This window comes from Dysidea avara, chromosome 5, assembly GCF_963678975.1.
Source record: "Dysidea avara chromosome 5, odDysAvar1.4, whole genome shotgun sequence".
Taxonomy (NCBI): domain Eukaryota; kingdom Metazoa; phylum Porifera; class Demospongiae; order Dictyoceratida; family Dysideidae; genus Dysidea; species Dysidea avara.
The window spans coordinates 39,015,746-39,038,475 of NC_089276.1; the positions used below are offsets into that span (position 1 = coordinate 39,015,746).

At 39.7% G+C, this 22,730-nt stretch overlaps 1 protein-coding gene across 1 annotated transcript in view; it reads left to right on the forward strand.

Moving 5' to 3' along the window:
- The window catches only part of LOC136255267 (hemicentin-1-like), a 79,060-nt gene that overhangs the window by 16,826 nt on the left and 39,504 nt on the right, over window positions 1-22,730 (forward strand). Inside the window, exons 8-9 of the mRNA XM_066047993.1 lie at window positions 17,074-17,220; window positions 19,330-19,605. Coding sequence (XP_065904065.1) covers window positions 17,074-17,220; window positions 19,330-19,605 — 423 coding nt within the window. The remainder of the gene's footprint in view (window positions 1-17,073; window positions 17,221-19,329; window positions 19,606-22,730) is intronic.

A 22,730-nucleotide genomic window follows, 5' to 3' on the forward strand; every position in this document is an offset into this window, starting at 1 on the left:
GTGACAGGAACATGAAAACAAACACTACAATCAGCAGAAAGAGAATTACTACTGTCACAATCACTATCTTCTAACTTGGAATGAGAGGCTTCTTTAACTTTTTACTACCAGTTCACTACAGACATCCTGCAAGACTTGCTCACCATCAGTAACACAAACCTGGCTGCTGGAACTCTCATTGCTATGATCATCAAAGGAATTGTCCTCTTTGACTTGAGCAACCCTCCAACCAATCATCCTCTAAGAGACCAAAATCGTAAAATCATTTTTGAATTATAGCTTTATAGTTGAACACTAAAAAAGTCTTTCAATAAAGCAGCGAAAAGCTTTTCCCACCGAAAGTCGAACAGTGGAAGAACAAGCAATAGATTGTAATATGTCTATGCTCGATGGTGTCCACACTCCTCCACTAGGTTGTTGTGTTTAGCATCCTCCTTTATTTCACCCTGAAGGGCTGCAAACCCAGAAGTAGAGGTGGAATGTATTAGAACACCAGGATGGAGTGCACTTCTTACTGATACATCAAAATAAGTAGGACGTCCATTGCAAAAGTCAGGGTGAAATGCATCTCCAGGACGAGTAGCTGATTCTCTGACACCCTCTGTTCTCTTTGCACATCCGAGGATTCTTCCAAAAGAACAAGTAGATAATATCACACAGAGCATCATGTCATTGTATGTGCAGCAGACCATGACCACAGCCAATCATGTGACCTCTAAAATAATCAACATACTTTACACAAGTGCACAATGGAGAATCTGCATTAGAAAATACTGGGATGCCCAGTCCAAAACCGGAGGGCTACAACAAACTCAGCAGGTGGAATTGCAAGACCAAGTTGTGAGCAAGGTATCACTTGGAGCCAAGCACAAGCAAAACCAGAAGAATCTGATCAAGCCAGCAAACAAGCCCAATCGTGGATACTCTGTTGAAGCAAACTTCTGAATAAAAGTGGTCATCAAGGTATGATTGCAACACTGACTGTGAAGCAGGGGAGAAGCTGAAAGAAGTTGGTAGTAAATCAATTAGGCTTTGCAGTGCTGAGGTTTCTCCCATCAACATAAAGTCTCTGTCCCACTGGATGGACAGTAAGCAGCAAATTTAGGTTTGATATCTAAACAGCTGCCAATGTAAGCTACGTAAACCATATCAGAGGCTCTACGAATGCCCAAACCACCCAGACACAAAGGAAGGGTAGCTTGTTGCCAAGTGAGATCAGACAGAAAATGGTGGACAGCATGAGAAAGGCTCAAGCAAAGTAGATTATCATAATCTGAAAAGTTGCTCAGCAAATGTGGAGGTACAGTATGAAGAATATGAACAATTGTACAACAACTTAAGCACTGATGCAAAAGCAGGAGTTCCACATGAGGATCTTCTAAGTCCAGTAACAAAACTTGCAAACATTGGACTTCAAGTTGTTAAAAAGCAAAGAAAGGAAAGGTAGGAAATGATGAGTCACTACTTGGCCAAAAATCTTCATATCAGGTTGAGGTTGAGTCCAAATGAAGAACCATGTGTCAACAAAAGATCCAATAATTCTGTAACAGCAGACCTAGATCCCATGAAGGTACCATCATCACGGTACCATAACTGAAGAAATATGTTTGAAGGAAGAGTAATGGACTCCATCAAGTCCATCATAACTAAAGAAAAACTAAAGGTTCTAAGGGATCTCGTGATGAGTACAGCAGTAATACCTGTAGGATAGATTCTGGTTACAGCATCAAAACACTATAGAAGTCAAGGATTAACTGCACGCTACAACACCACTACATGTGTTACTATTCTTATTGAGGCACCTTACACACACGTGAGCAATACTACAGTAAATTAAAAACCACAATACAATGTAACTGTTATGTCTTTATGTCTTCAGGACACCTCCTTGTTGAACACCCTTGCTGCATTGAAAAGCCAGAGGACCTAGCTGTAAATTTCACTCAAGAGTAAATTCCAGGAAAATGACATTTAATCTGGTGACTTCATCGAATGCATTACACATGTCAGTTTTAAGTATACGCATGTCAGGGTTGTCTTTGTTGCAATCCAGGTGATAATGAAGGGGGAGTGAACAGCTGCTTTGAGTCTCCCCTTGACTCGGTTAATGTTTAGTTACGCTACCACTCACCTATTTACGTGCTCTGTTCCTCGGATCTTCATTCTTCACCTCCAGCAATCCATTGATTGAGGAGGGGGTTTGGTAAGTGCCAGGGGGACTCATCTGCCATGGTATATGGCCTAGGCAAGGTTATGTAATTCCAGCGGGGCCAAAGTAGGAAGTACTTTTGGTTTATTGATGCTTGGGTAATGAAAGAGTTTAGAGCAGAGAAGCATCTCTGTCCTAAACTCTTTACAATAGAGGCCAAATGGGAGAACCTAGTGGATAAGGCAGATATCCTAAGTGAGGCCCCCTGGCTGTCTCAGACTCCTCTAAGGAGAATGGACGAACTGCTTATAGCAGTAGTAGGTGATGTGTTGACCTGCGGGTCACCACTAATTTGTGTCACGTGGCTTTAGCCAGATTGTGACAGCATCAATACCTGTGCGCAGGTGCCAGATTGTGCTAGTGATCTGGTTGGGAGAGCGTCTCCTGGTAGTGATCTGGATGGGAGAGCGTCTCCGGCTAGCAATCTGGTTGGGAGAGCATCTCTACTTGGCAGTTTGAATGGGAGAGCGTCTCCTAATAATGATCTGGATGGGAGAGCATCTTCAGCTAGTGATCTGGTTGGGAGAGCGTCTCCTGGTAGTGATCTGGATGGGAGAGCGTCTCCGGCTAGCAATCTGGTTGGGAGAGCATCTCTAGTTGGCAGTTTGAATGGGAGAGCGTCTCCTAATAATGATCTGGATGGGAGAGCATCTTCAGGTAGTAATCTGGTTGGGAGAGCGTCTCCTGATACTGATCTGGATGGGAGAGGCAAGCAGCTGTTAGCAACCCAATTTCCTGATGGCACTCTGAACTGGAGGGGGCTTGTCTGTGACTGCAGGCAGGATAAAAAGAGCATCTCTCCTGACAAAGATTTGAACTGCGAGCGTCCCTCAATAGCAATCTCTACTTGTGGTAGCAGCTGGCAGGGTGAAGGAATCCAGGCTGGCACAGTGAAGGAATCCAGTCAGACCTACAGCTGAAGAACTCGCAACAAAATGCATATGATAGTACAGTCTTTCATGTAAATGTTTAGAGTACAACAACAACAACAACATTATGTGTCTACTTAGCTTGTACCAGGGCTGAGCGATACTACTGTTTTAGCGATATATCGCGATGTTTTGAAAGTATCGATATCGCGATATTTTGTTATTAACTATCGCGATACCATACCTGTACATTACTGTCATTAAAAATCCATTTGTTATGCAGTAGTAGGCTAAGAATTCTTGTAAATGATAAAGTCCACCCATCTGGTTTCCCCTGCAGAGAGGTGTGAACACCATACCAACCTCAAAGCATGTGTTACAATAACTGTTACTGTAAACAAGGATGATAGTGGCTAGTTTGTTATCACCTATAATGGACTTCCTGCAGGAATGCTGAGCAATAAGCTATGTAGCACCAGCTATGATTGACTTATTGGTAAGTGGCGTGAACTATTCAGTATCGTGAATAGTGGCTTTAGAATCGATCGTGATACCAAAATGGCAGTATCGGTCAGCCCTACTGCTTACACTACATATGTATGTAAGTACCACTATTGACAATGGGATACTGACTAGAATTTTTAACTGCCAACATACTATGCCAATTAACATAGAGTACCTGTGTGTAGTGAAGTTTGTGAACTGTTCAGTGGGTAGGGACAGGGTGGGAAGATTTGTTACAACAGGTATGAATTACTGCCAACGTGTTCTGCTCACTTTGTTGCGCATGCGTTGTTCTTATTGGAGCCCACTGTTGCATGCTAATATTTTGGGTACTTGCGCAGCCTGCGCTTCACAACATTAACTGTGTTTAATAACTTAAACTTTATTTAATGTTTAGTTACGCTACCACTCACCTATTTACGTGCTCTGTTCCTCGGATCTTCATTCTTCACCTCCAGCAATCCATTGATTGAGGAGGGGGTTTGGTAAGTGCCAGGGGGACTCATCTGCCATGGTATATGGCCTAGGCAAGGTTATGTAATTCCAGCGGGGCCAAAGTAGGAAGTACTTTTGGTTTATTGATGCTTGGGTAATGAAAGAGTTTAGAGCAGAGAAGCGTCTCTGTCCTAAACTCTTTACAATAGAGGCCATAGGTAGGTCATGATATGTATTATGTATATCGTGATCTACCCCCCCAAGCATCAAGGTTATTTATTTAGACCATGCAATGTGCAGAAATGATGATGGTGGCAACATCTAGTAATATGCAAGCTATGCTTGCAGCATACAGATGATGATGATGTGCAGGCTGAGCAACGGTGACATACAAAACAAGCAGTGGCAGTGACATACGTTGGTATACGGACAAGCAATGGTGACGACATACATATCAAGCGTGACAACGTAAACATTAGGAAGACATAACGTACACGCAAACTAACATGCAACTAACAACCCAATGGTGTGCCCCGTACCAATTGCCTGGCAAAGTTGTGGAACACATCCTAACCATAGAACTACAGATATATGACGAAGACACTGTGTCGTGTACACATTAGAGCAAGCACTGTGTTTTGAAACAATTCCTGTTGAAGATATATAGGTTGAAGTTTCCTTTAATGACAATAAAGTGGACTTTTCTTTGGGACTATTATAAGACTCAAGGGGTATGGTGTGCAAGAAGCTGGCACAACGCCATGAAACTACTAAGCAAAGTTCTAATATGTACTTGGCTGCTTTTCAACATACAATTTATGATAACCATGTGTTTGTGTTGTTGTTTTTACAAAGCAACTCTTATTATTTCACATTTTACTGGGGGTGTACCAATAGAGAAATTTCTGAACTGATCCAATATAAAGCGATATACTGAGTCAGAACACCGATACCGACCCAATATAATAAAGTGCAGCTATACATTTAGATTAGAGGAAACTGAGAAACTTTAACTTGCCATAAGATACACTTAGTAAGTAGTTCCAAGTGCTAACAATCACTGCCAATGGTTGATTGCCTGTGGTGGTGTGGCCTCAATTGACAGCCCCAATTAACAGCCGAGGCCGTGAGGCACCCACAAGTTTATTTTTTTTATTATTATTATTTAGTACGTGCTCCCACCAAGATAAGTCCAAATCACTCCGTATTTTTAATGGCTTGTAGCAGGAGCTTACAAGCGCCAAAGGCGCGAAGGAGCGCGACACTAGTGGTTCCAACATTTGACTAATTACTTAAACCTCAGTCCATGTAGGGCATTCATCCTATATTCGCTGCTACTCAGTGGTTTATTGCATCATCACTTTTAAGCTGTTAATTTTCAAAGGAAGCCATGATGAGTCTAAGTACTTGTGTGCTATTTGTAAACTAACAGGGACTGAACAACTCTTAACAATGAACTAAGTAGCCATATGTTTTGTAAGCTCTCTGTGCTGTACTGAGGACCAGAAACGGAGTTGTGTTGAAATAATTCTTTTAATTACCCTACCAGTATTACTGACACTCTATGGCTGCATATTAACTGCTAGCACCTGTTAACATAACCAAGCACAGCCCAGGAAATTACTGCTCTCTTTATAAGGACATGTTTCATTAACAAAAGATAGAACACAGCTATATCCTGAGTGTCACGCTCCCCCGCACCCACAAGCTTCTGCTTGTAGAGATGGCTGGTTGTTTCAAGCTGTGTTTCTAGTTTATTCATCCCAAGGTTACTTTTATTTTATTTATTTTTTATTTATTTTTTATAGCTCTCCACTATGATCATTTTTGTATGGTTATAACAAAGAATGTCTGCTATGCGCGTATTTCTATGGCTTCTCGTAGCGTAGCACTTCTTTTCAAGGATAAAACTACTGTTTCCCCAGCTTTGTTTGCTATATAACAGAGGGTATAATGATGGCAAAGACTATTTCGGTATATTATATTGATTTTGGCAGCTATATTGAGACCAACCGATATTGGCAAAAGACAAAATCGCCATATTGGCCACTGATACGATGTACCGGTACATCCCCACTGATTGTATACAAATATATACAGTGTGTGTGGGGACAGTGTGCAAGATTATACTAGTACACCAATTGGTGTTGTACTGTTGCTTACCCGATGCAGCATCTTGTTTGAGGCCGTTTCGCGATAGTCGTGGTGTTTGTCCTCGAAGATTCTAATTGATGCCCACCACGTGATTTCCCTGCATTTTTGTTGATTAGGTGGCGTCCGACGAATTGGTTATGGTATGAGGTGGAGCTGTAGTTACTGTTGGTATTGAGTCCAGTGGCGTCGGAGCTGTCCCAGGCGACCGTGACACCGTGCGTGGGCCAAGGTAAGCAACTTGTGGAAACGACCCTGAAGGTGGCTACTAGCATTGTAGTATCGCATCTTGTCGCGTCGTCGTCCTGTCCGGAATACTTGTTCCATTAGGCGGCCCTTCCTCCGGCGTGACAAAGCTCTTCGCTTGCTCAATCCAGCAGTCGACCTTCCCAAGGACGACGAGCTTCCCTTTCCTCAGTCGGCGATAACTACGAGTATTCATCTTGAAGATTAAAAGCCACTGTTACTGGCAAGATTTGTTACAACAGGTATGAATTACTGCCAACGTGTTCTGCTCACTTTGTTGCGCATGCGTTGTTCTTATTGGAGCCCACTGTTGCATGCTAATATTTTGGGTACTTGCGCAGCCTGCGCTTCACAACATTAACTGTGTTTAATAACTTAAACTTTATTTGTCCAGACATCGCCATCGTCTACAAGTGCCACCCGTACATCGACATTGCAAGCTACTTCATCGTCACTCATGCACCCTTAGCCAGCCACCTCAGCAAACATTTCACCGTTAAGCCTGCCTCCGTTAAGCCTGCTATGCAAGCCCAGCTATCATCATTTATGGCCCAGTTCTTGCAGAATACCACACCAATTACTAGTGCTCCAGTTACCAGTACATTGACTGACAATCATTCACCAGCCTTGATCATTAATGGTCCTCACCACCTGCCGACGACCATAGTTCATCCCCCTTTACTGCCACCAACGACAATGGCCTGCGCTCCTCAGGAGCTGCCAGCAATGATTGCCCATGCCTAGCTACAGCCAACGACAATGGTTCACACTCCTCTGCAGCTAACAATGACGATGGTCTATACCAAGCTACAGCCAACGACGATCATTTATACCCAGCTACAGCCAACAATGATCATCCACACCCCCCTTGCAACTACTGATGGAAATTGCCCATATCCAGTTAGTTGATGATTGTTCATGCCACTCAACAGCTACCAACAACTATTGCCCGTGCCCCACTGCAGCCGATGACGATTGCTGGCGCTTCCTTCCCAACAACGTATGCAACTCCTACTCTACCAGCCCATGAATCACTCAATATTACCATGCCACCAGTCCCTCCCCACCCTTACAATGGCCCATCAAGCAAATATCTTCCTTTGCAAGGTAGATGGAGGCCTGAAACCTGTACCTCTCTGTAATAGCTAAACATAACCCAAGCCGAGTGCTGGAAATCTTATCTTACCAGTGTATCTGCACTGCAAACAAGTTGTTGTCACTTAACGCTGGCTTCAATATGATGCAAAATTCTGTGCTGTCCAACTATTTCCTCTACTGGGATCAGGACTTCTGGATGAGTGCTCATATTACCAGTAGCAATGAGCAACATCATTGGCCTTGTCCAGATTGCAGATGAACAAAAATTGTGCCTTTTCGTGAGAGCAAACCATCTCATAAACCTCCTGATCCCCGATCACTGATCACACACAACCAATTTGTGGGGAGTACAAGGTCAACATATATGATGTATGCGTTGCTATGTTGTCACTGCGGTCATGTTGCTTTTGCTGTTATGTTCTAATTATATTGTTATTACTACCATATTGTTATTGCCGCCATATCATTATTGCTGCATATTTGTTAAAGCATTGCCGAGTGTGCTATATGAAAAATAAAGCACAAGGTGCATGGCTGAGATGCTAATAAAACACGAGGTAAAGTCAAGTGCTTTATTAGAATTGAGGCCAAGTGCTTTATTTTCTCATACAGCATGAGAAAAGCAATAGTTTAAATGATTTATGGAACTTTCTAGTCGCCATACAGTAAGACTCATAATTAAACATGTTGCACACATTATTAACAGCCTGAATGCACACAAACTGGTTTAACAAAGTAACTCACACATACGTTCACCATAGCTTGGCATGGTAGATGTTCATCACATATTTTGGCAGGTTTTGGTTACAAACCACAATAAATTCTACTGTGACACATGGTGAAGCATTTCTGTGATAGCTCCAAGACTTGTCCATTTATGTTAACAAACTTAACAGGAATGTTAGCTTCTCCCACCTGTCATCAAAGCATTTAGGTATGTCTATAAAAACAATCCAGTTGTAGCACTCGTGCTGGCTGGGGTGATCGATTGACCACTCGGCGCGGCACAGGCTATCAGTCTTCACCAGCTTGTGTGATTGATCATACTGGCGTGAACGTTGTGGGCTATTAGCCTGCACTAGAGCATGTGGACAATTGTACTTTATTTCCCACAAAGGATGCTTTATTGCACCGTAAAGAGTGCTTTAGTTGTGTAATAAAGCACTCTTTGGGCAATAAAGCACTGCTTGCCCTAAAGTATACTTTATGAGATTTAAAGTACACTTTTCCATTGATCTCACCCACACAAAGATCACAACATATTGTTATTGCTTCCATATCGTTATTGCTGCCATATTATCATTACTGCAATTAAGGTCAGCATTGAACCATCTTGTTAAGGCTCAAACAATTAGCCGAATATTTGAATTAATATTAGTTTGCTTTGTAGCCAAATAATAAAATTAACAAACGATTATTCGCATGTGATAATTTATATGGTGACATGTGATTAGCTGTCAGTAATTAATGAAGTGGAAGGTGATGCTAATGAAAGTAGCAAAAAGGAAAAGACTATGGAGATAAAGGGAAGAGTAGTAATAGAATTAGGCAGCCACTAATTGGTGAAGATGTACTAATTCCATGGTGAATCACCATAAGCACAAGACTTCCTATGAATTTGTGGCTTACTCCAGGTACTTCTACTTGTTACAGTCACTTTCTATCACAGTATCGCTGTGATAATCCTTTCAGAAAGGGAATTATGGCATCTCTTTCTTAGTAAAGTTTTTCATATGAAGCCACAAAGCTGTTTGTGATTATTTGTAGGCTTCTTGGTAGTGGTCACCTTAATTACAATGGAACCTTACACCAATTATTCGACTAATTTCATTAGAGCTAAGCAAATATTCAAATACAGTAAACCACCATTCGTTTCAGCCTTTGTCTTGATACTGCTTCACTCTATACATGATTACTTCATATAGGCATTGTGTGTATTTGCCCACCAGCTATAAGAAATCTTGATTTGGGAAAAATTTGATGCAGTAATACTGCTTGAAGAATAACTGTAATGCTGACAGGCATAGCCATCTCTCAAGTGCAACTGATCAAAGGCAGAGATCACAGCGACAGCCTAAACTCTTTGGTTTAGAGATTTTGCATGCCCCAGCAAAGTCCTGGGCTTGCTCAAATTTCCCCCAAAATTGGTCTGTAAGCTAAAGTGACAGTGTTCTCTGGCTTGCCTGAGATGTTAACTATTCTTTTTGTATTAGCCAATAATTCTTCTGCTACAGTTTCTTCAATTCCACCATGCATTGACAATGGGTGTAGTCACTTGCGATCAAACTAAATGGTTTTGCATACAACCAGTTTCAGTTACCCTGTAGGGTCTCAAGTAGTACTTTCCATGGCAAAATTGATTCACCTTGTGATGAGCGGCTGGTTTATTGCAGTCAATGTAATTATCACAATTTCTTGCGCAAATGTGACAAATTCTAATGCAAAAGTGACAAGCTTCAAACAGGACAAAGTCAATTGCAAAGGTGACAAATGCAATTGCAAAAACCTCTAAAAGCACAATTACTTGGTGTGTAGCTTATAATCTAATCCAAAACAGCCAAGCTGTAAAAAAAGAGTGTGGCCCTCAGAAAGGCTATGGTGAAAAAGATGTGAAATCCAAGGTGGCGGCCAGGAAATGGCTGTGATGGTAGGTTAATGGTAAAAATTTTAATAGCAACAATTCAGGTGAATTTGGTGCCACTTGGTCTTGGCACAAAATTCACCTGAATTGTCGTTATTAAAATTTTTACCATTAACCTATCATCACAGCCATTTCTTGGCCGCCACCTTGGATTTCACATCTTTTTTCACCATAGCATTTCTGAGGGCCGCACTCTTTTTTTACAGCTTAGCTGTTTTGGATTAGATTTCACTTCTTTTTGTATTTGTATACCCCAAAGCCGGCCTATGGCCAGCTTTAGGGCTTTTTAACCTATCATTTTTTGTTTAGCACTGGAAGAAGAAAAGATGAAGCAGGGTGATTTCTTTGTAGCTGAACTCTCTAAAAGGTGATCCTTCTAGCTGATCTCTCTACCGGATGACTTGTTTATAGCTGAACTATCTACAAGGTAACTTCTTCTAGCTGATCTTTCTACAGGGTGATTTGTTTGCAGCTGAATTCTCTACAGGGGGATTTGTTTGCAGCTGAACTCCTCTACATGGTAGTTTCTTTGTAGCTGAACTCTCTACAATGTAACTTCTTCTAGCTGAACTCTCTACAGGGTGACTTGTTTGTATCTGAACCTTCTACAGGGTGATTTGTTTGTAGCTGAACTCTCTACAAGGTAACTTCTTCTAGCTGATCTTTCTACAGGGTGATTTATTTGCAGCTAAATTCTCTACAGGGCAATTTGTTTGCATCTGAACTCTCTACATGGTAGTTTCTTTGTAGCTGAACTCTCTACAATGTAACTTCTTCTAGCTGAACTCTCTACAGGGTGACTTGTTTCTAGCTGATCTCTCTACAGGGTGACTTGTTTCTAGCTGAACTCTCTACAGGGTGATTTGTTTGTAACTGAACTCTCTACAAGGTAACTTCTTCTAGCTGATCTTTCTACAAGGTGATTTGTCTGTAGCTGAATTCTCTACAGGGCAATTTGTTTGCTGCTGAACTCTCTACATGGTAGTTTCTTTGTAGCTGAACTCTCTACAATGTAACTTCTTCTAGCTGAACTCTCTACAGGGTAATTTGTTTGCAACTGAACTCTCTACATGGGAGTTTCATTGTAGCTGAACTCTCTACAATGTGACTTCTTCTAGCTGAACTCTCTACAGGGTGACTTGTTTCTAGCTGATCTCTCTACAGGGTGACTTCTTTCTAGCTGAACTCTTTACAGGTAATTTGTTTGCAGCTGAACTCTCTTACATGGTGGTTTCTTTGTAGCTGAACTCTCTACAAGGTAACTTCTTCTAGCTGATCTCTCTACAGGGCAATTTGTTTGTAGCTGAACTCTCACATGATTGTTTCTTTGAAGCTGAACTCTCTACAAGGTGATTTCTTCTAGTTGATCTTTCTACAGGGTGATTTGTTTGTAGCTGAACTCTCTACAGGCGATTTGTTTGCGGCTGAATTCTCTACATGATGGTTTCTTTGTAGCTGAACTCTCTACAGGGTGATTTGTTTGTAGCTGAACTCTCTACATGGCGGTTTCTTTGTAGCTGAACTCGACAAGGTGATTTCTTCTAGCTGAACTATCTCTTTCCATAGTTGAACTCCCTACAAGGTAACTTCTTCTAGCTGATCTCTCTACAGGGTGAATTGTTTGTAGCTGAACTCTCTACAGGGTGATTTGTTTGTAGCTGATCTCTATACAGGTTACTTGTTTCTAACTGATCTCTTGAATTCTGTTCAGGGTGACTGCTCTATTAGAGTATCTCGATCTCGCACTTGCTACACCAAGTTGGATTTCGTGTTATAACTCCGTGGCTTTAAGTCTGATTCTTCTACACCATTGAAGAGCCTTTCTAAGATGATTACTCCATCTGTACAGCGAATTTCAAAGCGTTACCCCAAGTGGTTTATCTGGTAGGCGTGGCAAGTAGTCGTTTTTTTATTAGCTAATCTTGATTGCATAATTATTACACACTGTTGGTTTTTTCATTGTATCTTCCTGGTTTTTAGCTTGATTTTTTTCAAACCACAAAAGGTTTGAGGTTCAATAGTTAACCTATTCACCCACCGATTTTCAGCTTCTTCCTATGCGCTGTTTACCCTGTAGGCGTGACAACATATTGGTGTTATTTTTCGTGAATAATCGCTCATAACTCTTTGCCTGTTTATCGTATTCCAGCCAAAGGTGGTACCGAGATGCGCCTTTATGCCCCCCTTCTGTGTGCCAAATTTCAAGGCAATCGGATAAGGCGTTCGCGTTTATAGCAGTTTTTGTAAGTGTGCGAAAAGAGGAAAAAAAAATAAGAAGAAAACAAAAACGAAGAAACTAAGCCAATTTTTGAAGTCGCATATCTCGGGAACGCCTGAAGTGATTTCGCTCAAATTTGGAATGTGGAGTACTGAAGGTGGAGGCAGTGTCCACAGCAAAAATCGTCTTGTTTCATCAAGGCAGCACAGAGCTACGGAGGTACAAATATTGCGTTTTCTTTCTTCCTGTCGATATACTCACGGGTGTTGCGCGCCGGCTTCTTGGGCCGCACGGCACACTACTGTGTGTCTTGATTGCATATCAGAGTATCATGTCTGGTAACAAGTAGTTAGCTCAGTAGCATCTTCTGTGTTTTCGTGACTAAGAGTCCTGAGACTATAACTAATTACACATGTATTTTGACAATAGCTGTTCAATATTAGGAATGTGCAATATAATATACTGTCTTGTGCACAGCCAAGAACAGTCACACAAATACTCTAAGAATGCAGTTAAGTGTATCTGACAACAACAAAGCTTGCACTGAACTTGACAGTTATAAAAGACACTAATGTAAATAATATCTAATCCAAAACAGCCAAGCTGTAAAAAAGAGTGCGGCCCCCAAAAAGGCTATGGTGAAAAAAGATGTGAAATCCAAGGTGACGGCCAAGAAATGGCTGTGATGGTAGGTTAATGGTAAAAATTTTAATAACGACAATTCAGGTGAATTTTGTGCCACTTGGTCTTGGCACAAAATTCACCTGAATTGTCGTTATTAAAATTTTTACCATTAACCTACCATCACAGCCATTTCTTGGCCGCCACCTTGGATTTCACATCTTTTTTCACCATAGCCTTTTTGGGGACCGCACTCTTTTTTTACAGCTTAGCTGTTTTGGATTAGATTTCACTTCTTTTTGTATTTGTATACCCCAAAGCCGGCCTATGGCCGGTTTTGAGGTTTTTTTAACCTATCTTTTTTTCTTTACCACAGGAAGAAGAAAAAGATGAACAAATGTTGAATACTTTAGATATTTCTGATTTTATCAGTAAATGTACATTTCATATATGTAATACATGTATTTATTACAGAACTCTCCATGGTGATTTCTTTGTAACTGAACTGAACACTCTACAAGGTAACTTCTTCTAGCTGATCTCTCTACAGGGTGAATTGTTTGTAGCTGAACGATCTACAAGGTAACTTCTTCTAGCTGATCTCTCTAAAGGGTGATTTGTTTGTAGCTGAACTCTCTACAAGGAAACCTCTTCTAACTGAGCTCTGTACAGGGTGAATTGTTTGTAGCTGAACTATCTACAAGGTAACTTCTTCTAGCTGAACTCTCTACAGGGTGATTTGTTTGAGGCTGAATTCTGTATAGGTGATTTGTTTGCAGCTGAGCTCTTTACAGAATGGTTTCTTTGTAGCTGAACTCTCTACAAGGTAACTTCTTCTAGCTGATGTATCTACAGGGTCACTAGTTTGTAGCTGAATTCTCTAAATGGTGGTTTCTTTGTAACTGAACTATCTACAAGGTGACTTCTTCTAGCTGATCTTTCTACAGGGTGATTTGTTTGTAACTGAACTCTCTACAAGAAAACTTCTTCTAACTGATCTCTGAACAGGGTGAATTGTTTGTAGCTGAACTCTCTACAAGGTAACTTCTTCCAGCAGATGTCTCTACAAGGTCACTAGTTTGTAGCTGAACTCTCTACATGGTTTCTTTGTAACTGAACTCCCTACAAGGTGACTTCTTCTAGCTGATCTCTCTATAGGGAGATTTGTTTGTAGCTGAACTCTCTACATGATGGTTTCTTTGTATCTGAACTCTCTACAAGGTAACTTCTTCTATCTGATCTCTCTACAGGATGATTTGTTTGTAGCTGAACTCTCTACATGATGGTTTCTTTGTAGCTGAACTCTCTACAAGGTGATTTCTTCTATAGCTGATCTTTCTACAGGGTGATTTGTTTGTAGCTGAACTCTCTACATGATGGTTTCTTTGTATCTGAACTCTCTACAAGATAACTTCTTCTAGCTGATCTCTCTACAGGGCAATTTGTTTGTAGTTGAACTCTCACATGATTGTTTCTTTGTAGCTGAACTCTCTACAATGTGATTTCTTCTAGCTGATCTTTGTACAGGGTGATTTGTTTGTAGCTGAACTCTCTACAAGGAAACTTCTTCTAGCTGATCTCTCTACAGGACGATTTGTTTGTAGCTGAACTCTCTACATGATGGTTTCTTTGTAGCTGAATTCTGCAAGGTGATTTCTTCTAGCTGAACTATCTCTTTCCGTAGTTGAACTCCCTACAAGGTAACTTCTTCTAGCTGATCTCTCTTCAGGGTGAATTGTTTGCAGCTGAACTCTCTACAGGGTGATTTGTTTGTAGCTGATCTCTATACAGGTTACTTGTTTCTAACTGATCTCTTGAATTCTGTTCAGGGTGACTGCTCTATTAGAGTATCTCGATCTCGCACTTGCTACACCAAGTTGGATTTCGTGTTATAACTCCGTGGCTTTAAGTCTGATTCTTCTACACCATTGAAGAGCCTTTCTAAGATGATTACTCCATCTGTACAGCGAATTTAAAAGCATTACCCCAAGCGGTTTATCTGGTAGGTGTGGCAAGTAGTCGTTTTTTATTAGCTAATCTCGATTGCATAATTGTTACACAGTGTTGGTTTTTTCGTTGTATCTTCCTGGTTTTTAGCTTGATTTCTTTCAAACCACAAAAGGTTTGAGGTTGAATAGTTGACCTACTCACCCACCGATTTTCAGCTTCTTCCCATACGCGGTTTACCCTGTAGGCGTGACAACATATTGGTGTTATTTTTTGTAAATAATTGCTCATAACTCTTTGCCTGTTTATCATATTCCAGCCAAAGTTGGTACCGAGATGCGCCTTTATACCTCCCTTCTGTGTGCCAAATTTCAAGGCAATCGGATAAGGCGTTCGCGTTTTATAGCAGTTTTAGTAAGTGTGCGAAAAGAGGAAGAAAAAATAAGAAGAAAAAACCAAACAAAGAAACTAAGCCAATTTTTGAAGTCGCATATCTCGAGAACGCCTGAAGTGATTTCGCTCAAATGTGGAATGTGGAGTACTGAAGTTGGAGGGCGTGTCCACAGCAAAAATCGTCTTGTTTCATCAAGGCAGCACAGAGCTACGGAGGTGCGAAAATTGCTTTTTCTTTCTTCCTGTCAATATACTCACGGGTGTTGCGCGCTGGCTTCTTGGGCTGCATGACACACTACCGTGCGTCTTGATTGCTCTATCTACAACAATTGCCATTATCAATAGAACGAATCCATTGCTGGATTATAGAAAATATGTAAACTGGTGAATAAAAAAATTGAAATTTTTAAGAGAGGATAATAGGGATCGCTGAATAAAGCCATAAAACAAGAAGGGATTGCTGGGGTGGTAATGTAAACCACAAATCCCTAATTTGACTAATCTCAAAATGATGGAGTATGAAACTAAAAATTGATCTATGAACAGAGAATCAAAATAGGGATTTGTGATTTACATTACTATCCCATTGATCCCTTCTTGTTTCATAGCTTTCTTCAGCAATCCCTATTCTGCATTGAAAAATTCAATTTTTTATTCATCTAGTCTGATATGAAATGGTGTACAAATATTTTACCAAGTTTAGTGCTTTATAAAAAAGTGAATGGTTTTATTACTTAGTCACTCTACTACTGTGTCTTGACTTATATCCTTTTTAGAACTTTTGGGATTGCAAATGATAGGTGCATATGCAGTATTGATTTACATTTCTTAGATTGTATGTCTTGTACAGCAATTAGTCAATTATCTGAACTTCATTTGAATGTGAAAATGGCTGTTCTATTAGAGTAGTTTATCAATAATTGTACAATGCTCTGTAAATAAACAAATGGATTTTGTGCACTTTTCTATTATATGAGCACCATTCCTCCAACATTAGTTTAGATAATTGACTCTCCACTGTACTAATTGAGCAGTTAGCAGAAATCAGTCTGAGAACAACTGTGACCGGATCTGCGAAAACCCGACACAATTGCACAAGCCTAACTTTACAGTATAAAGCATTGAATACAATGGGTGAAATACTTATGTATTATTGAAAATTTTTTGAAAAATTTTTGAACCCTCTTTCTTAGTGAAGGAAGGAACTAACAATAAAACTCTGGATGTCATCTTATTTGCCTGCTCAAGAGAAGTTGGAAAATCGTTGTTTTGTTACAGTAGACCCAAGAATACAGAAGTTATGAGCGTTTGTCTATGTCACGTCAAAGCAATTGTATGCGATCGATTTTTCTTCATGAATTCTGCCTTTGTTTGCAATGAAGAAGGGTGAGTAAAGGAAAACCTACCCAGCAATTGATTTCTCTGTTCATGGCGAACACGATGATGAAAATTGTAGCTCAGTACTTTGATTCATTGGTAAGTTACAACCGTTTTTGTGGCACCTGTAGTTTATTTTCCTTATACTTGTTGTACAAATTGATTTTTCTGTTGTTGCTAGTTTGTAGGGCTGTAACTCCTAAAGTTATTGGCATATGAGGCTGAAACTTGCCAGAGGGTACACTTGGCTAAGTAGATTATAAATATTTAATAAACAGGAATTTGAAAAATGCACGATTGTGTCGGGTTTTCGCATATTTGATCACAATTTTGTGATTTGTATAATACATACATTCTTTTATAGCTTTGCAGACAAGATGTTATCAGGTGATTGGATGTAGTGATAATGTGACTAACAGTCTGGGTTTTTCAACAATTTTTTCTGCTACTGTTGGTACATGTTGTACTCAACCTAATGTGATCAGTGTACAGAGGATTACCTGTGACCTATGTGAGATGATGAATTAGTATTAGCAAGAGTTCATAATAATTGTGAATACTGAGAGGGGTATCCTACTTCCATTTAAACCTGTAGAAGGATGTATCATAAAAGTATAGTGTAATGACAAGGTTTTGTAGTGGTGACGTGAGAACTCATTAAAATGAAAATAAAAATGTGTTAGTGCTGTATCACAGATACAAAACTCATAACCTTGCTCAGAACAGCCTGATGGTCTAGTGAGGAATCATTTGTGAAGCCACTCTTGTAGTCTAGTGAGAATACTGAGAGGTCAAATTAGTTTTGTTGCCAGACACGTGTATAATCAATTTTTCTAATGACATGATGTTTAATTAATTATACAAAGAGAAACTTGTGAACTTGGAAAGTTTACAGTATGTCCTTCTACAGTGCAGGGGTTTATCAGGGCTGGAGGAGGTAGTCTGGTTGGTCAGGCCTGGGCTGGAGCAATAATAATTATGAAGCTGGACCAGCTCAAACTATATTACTTCTGCATAATAATTATTTGCTATCTATGAGCAATCATATCTACATGTGATTTACGGATGTTGTCATGGCATAAGTAGTTAGTTACCTATAGTTTCTCAGCCAAACTAAAGTACACAACTGCACATACAGTACTTACAATTACTTTACAACGTAGCGTTCATATTGTTTTGCACAGTGAGTAATAAATGTGAGCTCTGCATATCATGTGTGCTGACAGTTGCATTGTGGGAATTATCACGTGTACAGAAGGTGCCTTCTTTGATTATAAACCAGCACACTTAAACAGTTCAGTCTTCATAAAATAATCATCAGCATTGGCTTGTAACTCTTGGCTTTATTTTACTGAGCGAAAGGCTGACATTGACAACCTAGGCACCTCATTCTGCCACAGGAAGCTGCACACCCATACATGACATGGATATTGAGTAAAATCACTCCTCTTCAACTACTGGTCGAGATACTGAGTAATTCTCTCACCCCACAATGCGCCATTTTCAAATAGTGGTTAATCTCATTATTGCCCAGTAATTAACATGATGATCCTCTCACTTCATCGCAGACTATACTCTTTCAGACAAACCAGTATAGTATTCTGTATTGCAGGCTTTTATTGTAGCTGTGTAGTGAAGTTAATCGTAAATAATAAATTAATCATTGGCTATTCTATAAGAGGGCCATGCTACATGGACTCCTGTGAACTTTGTACCTCCTAGTTTTTTTGGGCTCCTAGTTTTACTTGCTTTTAGCATCCATTTTCAAGCATTATAATTGCAAACATCCTGCAGCTCACCCTCATACAGATCCTCTTGAACTTCTATACTACAGCTATATAGTGTAGCAAGATTCATGCTATGCCCCCTGTATGATAACCTACTTATGTTGTACAGAACGTCTGAAGAACAACAAGGTATAGGCTAGGTTATTTTTGGCATCTTTATATAACTAGCTAGCATTGAAATGTCACTAAAATTTCATATCTGAGTAACCAATGTTTCAAAATTTTCCTGAGAGCATGCTAAAAACTCATACTTTGCACTTTGCAGAGTGTGCTTCACACACTGTGCAGCAGCTCCTTGCTCAGGCAACACCATGCATATTAGCAGCCACAATTTCAACCTCATACAATGGTCTGACCAACTCAATTTTCCTTCTTCCGGCCCAGTATACAAAATAATATACTCTTCTCGGTATAGTACATATGTATATAAATAACTCTTTACACGTAAGTTGTGTTGGTATGAATACTTTATTTTGATATACCCCCATAAGCTGAATCATCACTGCAAAACTAGACTCATTTTGTTTTAAGTTTATGGTGGAGAAAAGGTATCTGGGGTAAATTTGGTATTTGCATTGTTGCATGTTCCCAATTTTGGGGATTATTTTACATAATGATGCTAAGCTTGAGTCTGTGCATGTATAATGCTTTTTAATTAAAACTTTAATTTCCTTAGTGTGCTTCCACAGTAGTAAGCTTTTAAAGTGGTCTGGTTTGATATACATGTGCAACAAGTTTTCATGTCACTCTTCCCCAACCACATAGAAGTTCAGGGACGCCAAAATCTTTTCAAACTGACTAGGGATGTACTGCCCATTGTGTGTACATTACAGGTCCATTGTTTATCACTCGTAGTCCAGGAGGAGGGACCAGTTTCCCTGTAGCTCAGTCAGTCACTTTAACTTGTATGATATCTGGTAGTCCAAATGGTTCAGAGAGTTATAGTTGGAGTAGTAGTTGCTCTCCTGATTGTGATGGTGATTTGACTGGTACTGATCAGAGTGTATTATTAGTAGCTAATGTGAGAGCTCGTGATACTGGTAGTTACACTTGTACAGTAACTGATGGTAATACAATGATGTCTACTGCTACTATTAGTAGAGTGGAAGGTAATTAAATATTTAATCTGTGTGTGCATGTATACTACATATAAGTGCAATATAGATTGTGATGGGTGAAATGTTTAGTTTGACTGTTTCATTATAAACCATGATAGAGTAGTTCAAATAGGAATCATTCATGTCTTTTTCAAAAATCTAAATAGAATGCACACAAATAAAACCACGAAATCTTTAATTAAAAAAAAACCTTTGATGTTAAGGGAGAAGTACAGGTAAAAGGAGGTGGCGAGCGTATTTTTTAAAAACCTGAATTTTCCATTTTGTTCATGGTATTGTTATTGCACCAAGTGATCAGTAACAAGGTTTGTTAGATGAATTGGTGTGTATGTCTGAGTTTTTGACTTCATTTTTAATTTTTAAGCAAGGATAAGAAGCTATATAAAGTTATAAACCACACAAAATTGGTATGCGTATAGGTTAAACATAATAGCTCAAGCCTTTTGTGGTTTAAAAGAAAATTTTATAGCTATAGAGTTACAAGGCAAATACCATATCTCAGGGTTGAGATACTCTGACAGAACAGTCATTGCAAGGTTAAAAAGTCCATGAAAATGTTGAAAAGCTTACCAGCACTTGAACCAGGGGCCTCCATACTGAACACCCAATTTCTTAACCACTGAGCCACTGCTATCATGGTTGTTCACTTCACTAGATTTCTGCTTTATAAATGAAAATTCTACAATAGTTAACCCTTAAACTCGCAGCTGTTTTTAACAATGCAAGCACTGAAAATGTATAATCCAGAAAACTGGATTATATGTATATGCAAACCTTTTAAACAAACTCCTAAAGTACTGTGCAAGAACCGTCAAAGCTGTCTAAATACTGCAAACACCATGTTACTCACCGTTGAATTTTGGTTTAAGTGGTGCTATCCTTCGTTGCAAACTTCCATCCCAGAACTTTACTCTGTGCCTTTCAAGTACAAAAGAACTATCTCTTTGTCTTCTTCACATATCGATACAGAAAAAGCCATAACTCGGCCATAGCTTGCTGTATCGCAAGGGGGTATCACTCAGGCTCTTGCTGTAGGTTGATCTGCGACCATGGTCAAACTCTAAGTCAATAGTCAAGGCCACAAAATAGCTTTTACAGTGGGTCAAGGGTCAAGACAATACGGAAGGTTCGAAACCCACAATCGAAAACTGTATGTAGCTATTATCAAGTTGACGGAATTATACGTAACTCACAAGAAGTAAGGATCTCCAAGAAAGTGTTGCAAAGCTCCAACAGGCATTTCACCGTAATTATAATGATTTTTCTCTGACAGCTGTTGGTAGCACCATAGATAATGTATGTCACATGGATTGGAAACGCCCATATTATTTACATAGTGACGTCATGGGCTATCCTCATTTCGCTGTGCATAAACTTTATGGCCTCGACAGGTGGAAGATTTCGCTGTTCTTGTAACCAGCAAATTAGTGTTTGTTGTTTACAGCTGGGTTAGTTACCACCCACACTAATTGGAGGCCAGACTGGGTAGGGACGCTGGAGAGTAGTAAGCAACAGCGTAAGAAAATTCAGGTTCAAAGGTGAAATATGGTGTTTCAAAACGGTTGTGCAAATTTCCTGAAGAAACAGAAAGTGTAGCATTGTTTCTTTGCTGCTGTTTACACCACTTGTAGCAGGTAGAGTGTAGTAGGCTAGTTAGATATTCACTGCTTCACTGTATATTTCCACTGCTTCAATAAAACTTGAGAAAACAGGCACTACTTTGTACTATTGTTTAGCTCAAGCTGAGCAGTACTGTAGCATAAAATTTATTTCAATGTATCACACATTTCTTTGGTTGTGTAAATGTGGTGACGAGAAGTTGGCTAATAGCACTGCTGCTGAATTATTAGCTGGTGCGTACCTGCCATTGTCACCTGTCGCAAACAATATTTCTCCCAGTGCCCACAGACACGCTGTGTTCTTGTTCAGTACACAACACAACACAATAAACAATGTAAAAGGAATATCCACGCCTTCGAACGAGCCTTCAAACAAGCAAGAGAAAGCCAAACAGCCACTCAACAAATTTCCCAATGTATTGGCGCACCGTAACTAGGATAGGAAAATAATTTAATGGGCGTTTCTAATCCATTAGGAACGCATACATTATCTATGATGGTACACACCAAGAAAATATTATACTAGGTTACAAGCGCAGGTGCGTATTGGAAAATAGAGCAATAAGCGGTGGTCAAAAGTTCAGAAAGAACTGCTCAAGTCACAGGTCAAAGACGATAAACGCTGCAAGTCTAGGGTCAAGGTAAGATTTCCCCCGGTCAAGACTTTGACCGCGGTCGCAGATCTACCTACAGCGTGTGCTGATGTGACACCCCCTTGTATCGTCTTTCTTTGGGCATCATCTTGGTCGTCACATGATGGTGATTCAGTTGATATGCAGATATCACGTGACTGACAAAATGGCTGACAAGAATACTAATGATACAGATGTGAAAGGAAACAAAATACTTCAATGCTTCGTAGCAGGTGATTTCCTTGTTGTTTGTTAAAAGTTTATAAAGGAAGCCCTTCCCAAGTAAGAAAATCTCTATTTCTAAGAGATTGGATAAATGCTTCACGAGATATGCCTGTTTAAATCCACGTATGTAAAATGGCAAAAGTATTGTGCGTTTTTCGTTTGTGTTTTATCAAATCCAATTTTCTGGATTATGTGGGTTTTAAGGGTTAAAATGTACAAAAATTTATTATTTCATAGTTATACCAATGGAAAATCTAGAATATTCTATGTGTGTCCTATTAGAAATCCTCAAACAATGTGCACTCTACTAGAGTATTACAAAAGTAATCAAGTAAACTCTGTATGATCATAACACGAGGAAGCCACAATCAGACTAATAATCACACGTGATACATCTTACATCATATTGCATAACCTGTTTCCTGCATCTCCCCTTTTCAAGCATTTGTAGGGGATTAAAATTACAAAACAAATGCTGCACAAATCAGAAACAGTCCTAATCACAGCCAAAAAAAAAAAAAATCAATCGCTAATCTAAGCTTATATAATAATTATAATTGCAGTTGGTCGGGTCACTTAAGTCCAGTTTGGATCCTCAATCAGCCTTCTGGTGGGGCGTTTGTCCCGGGTAGATCTGTGT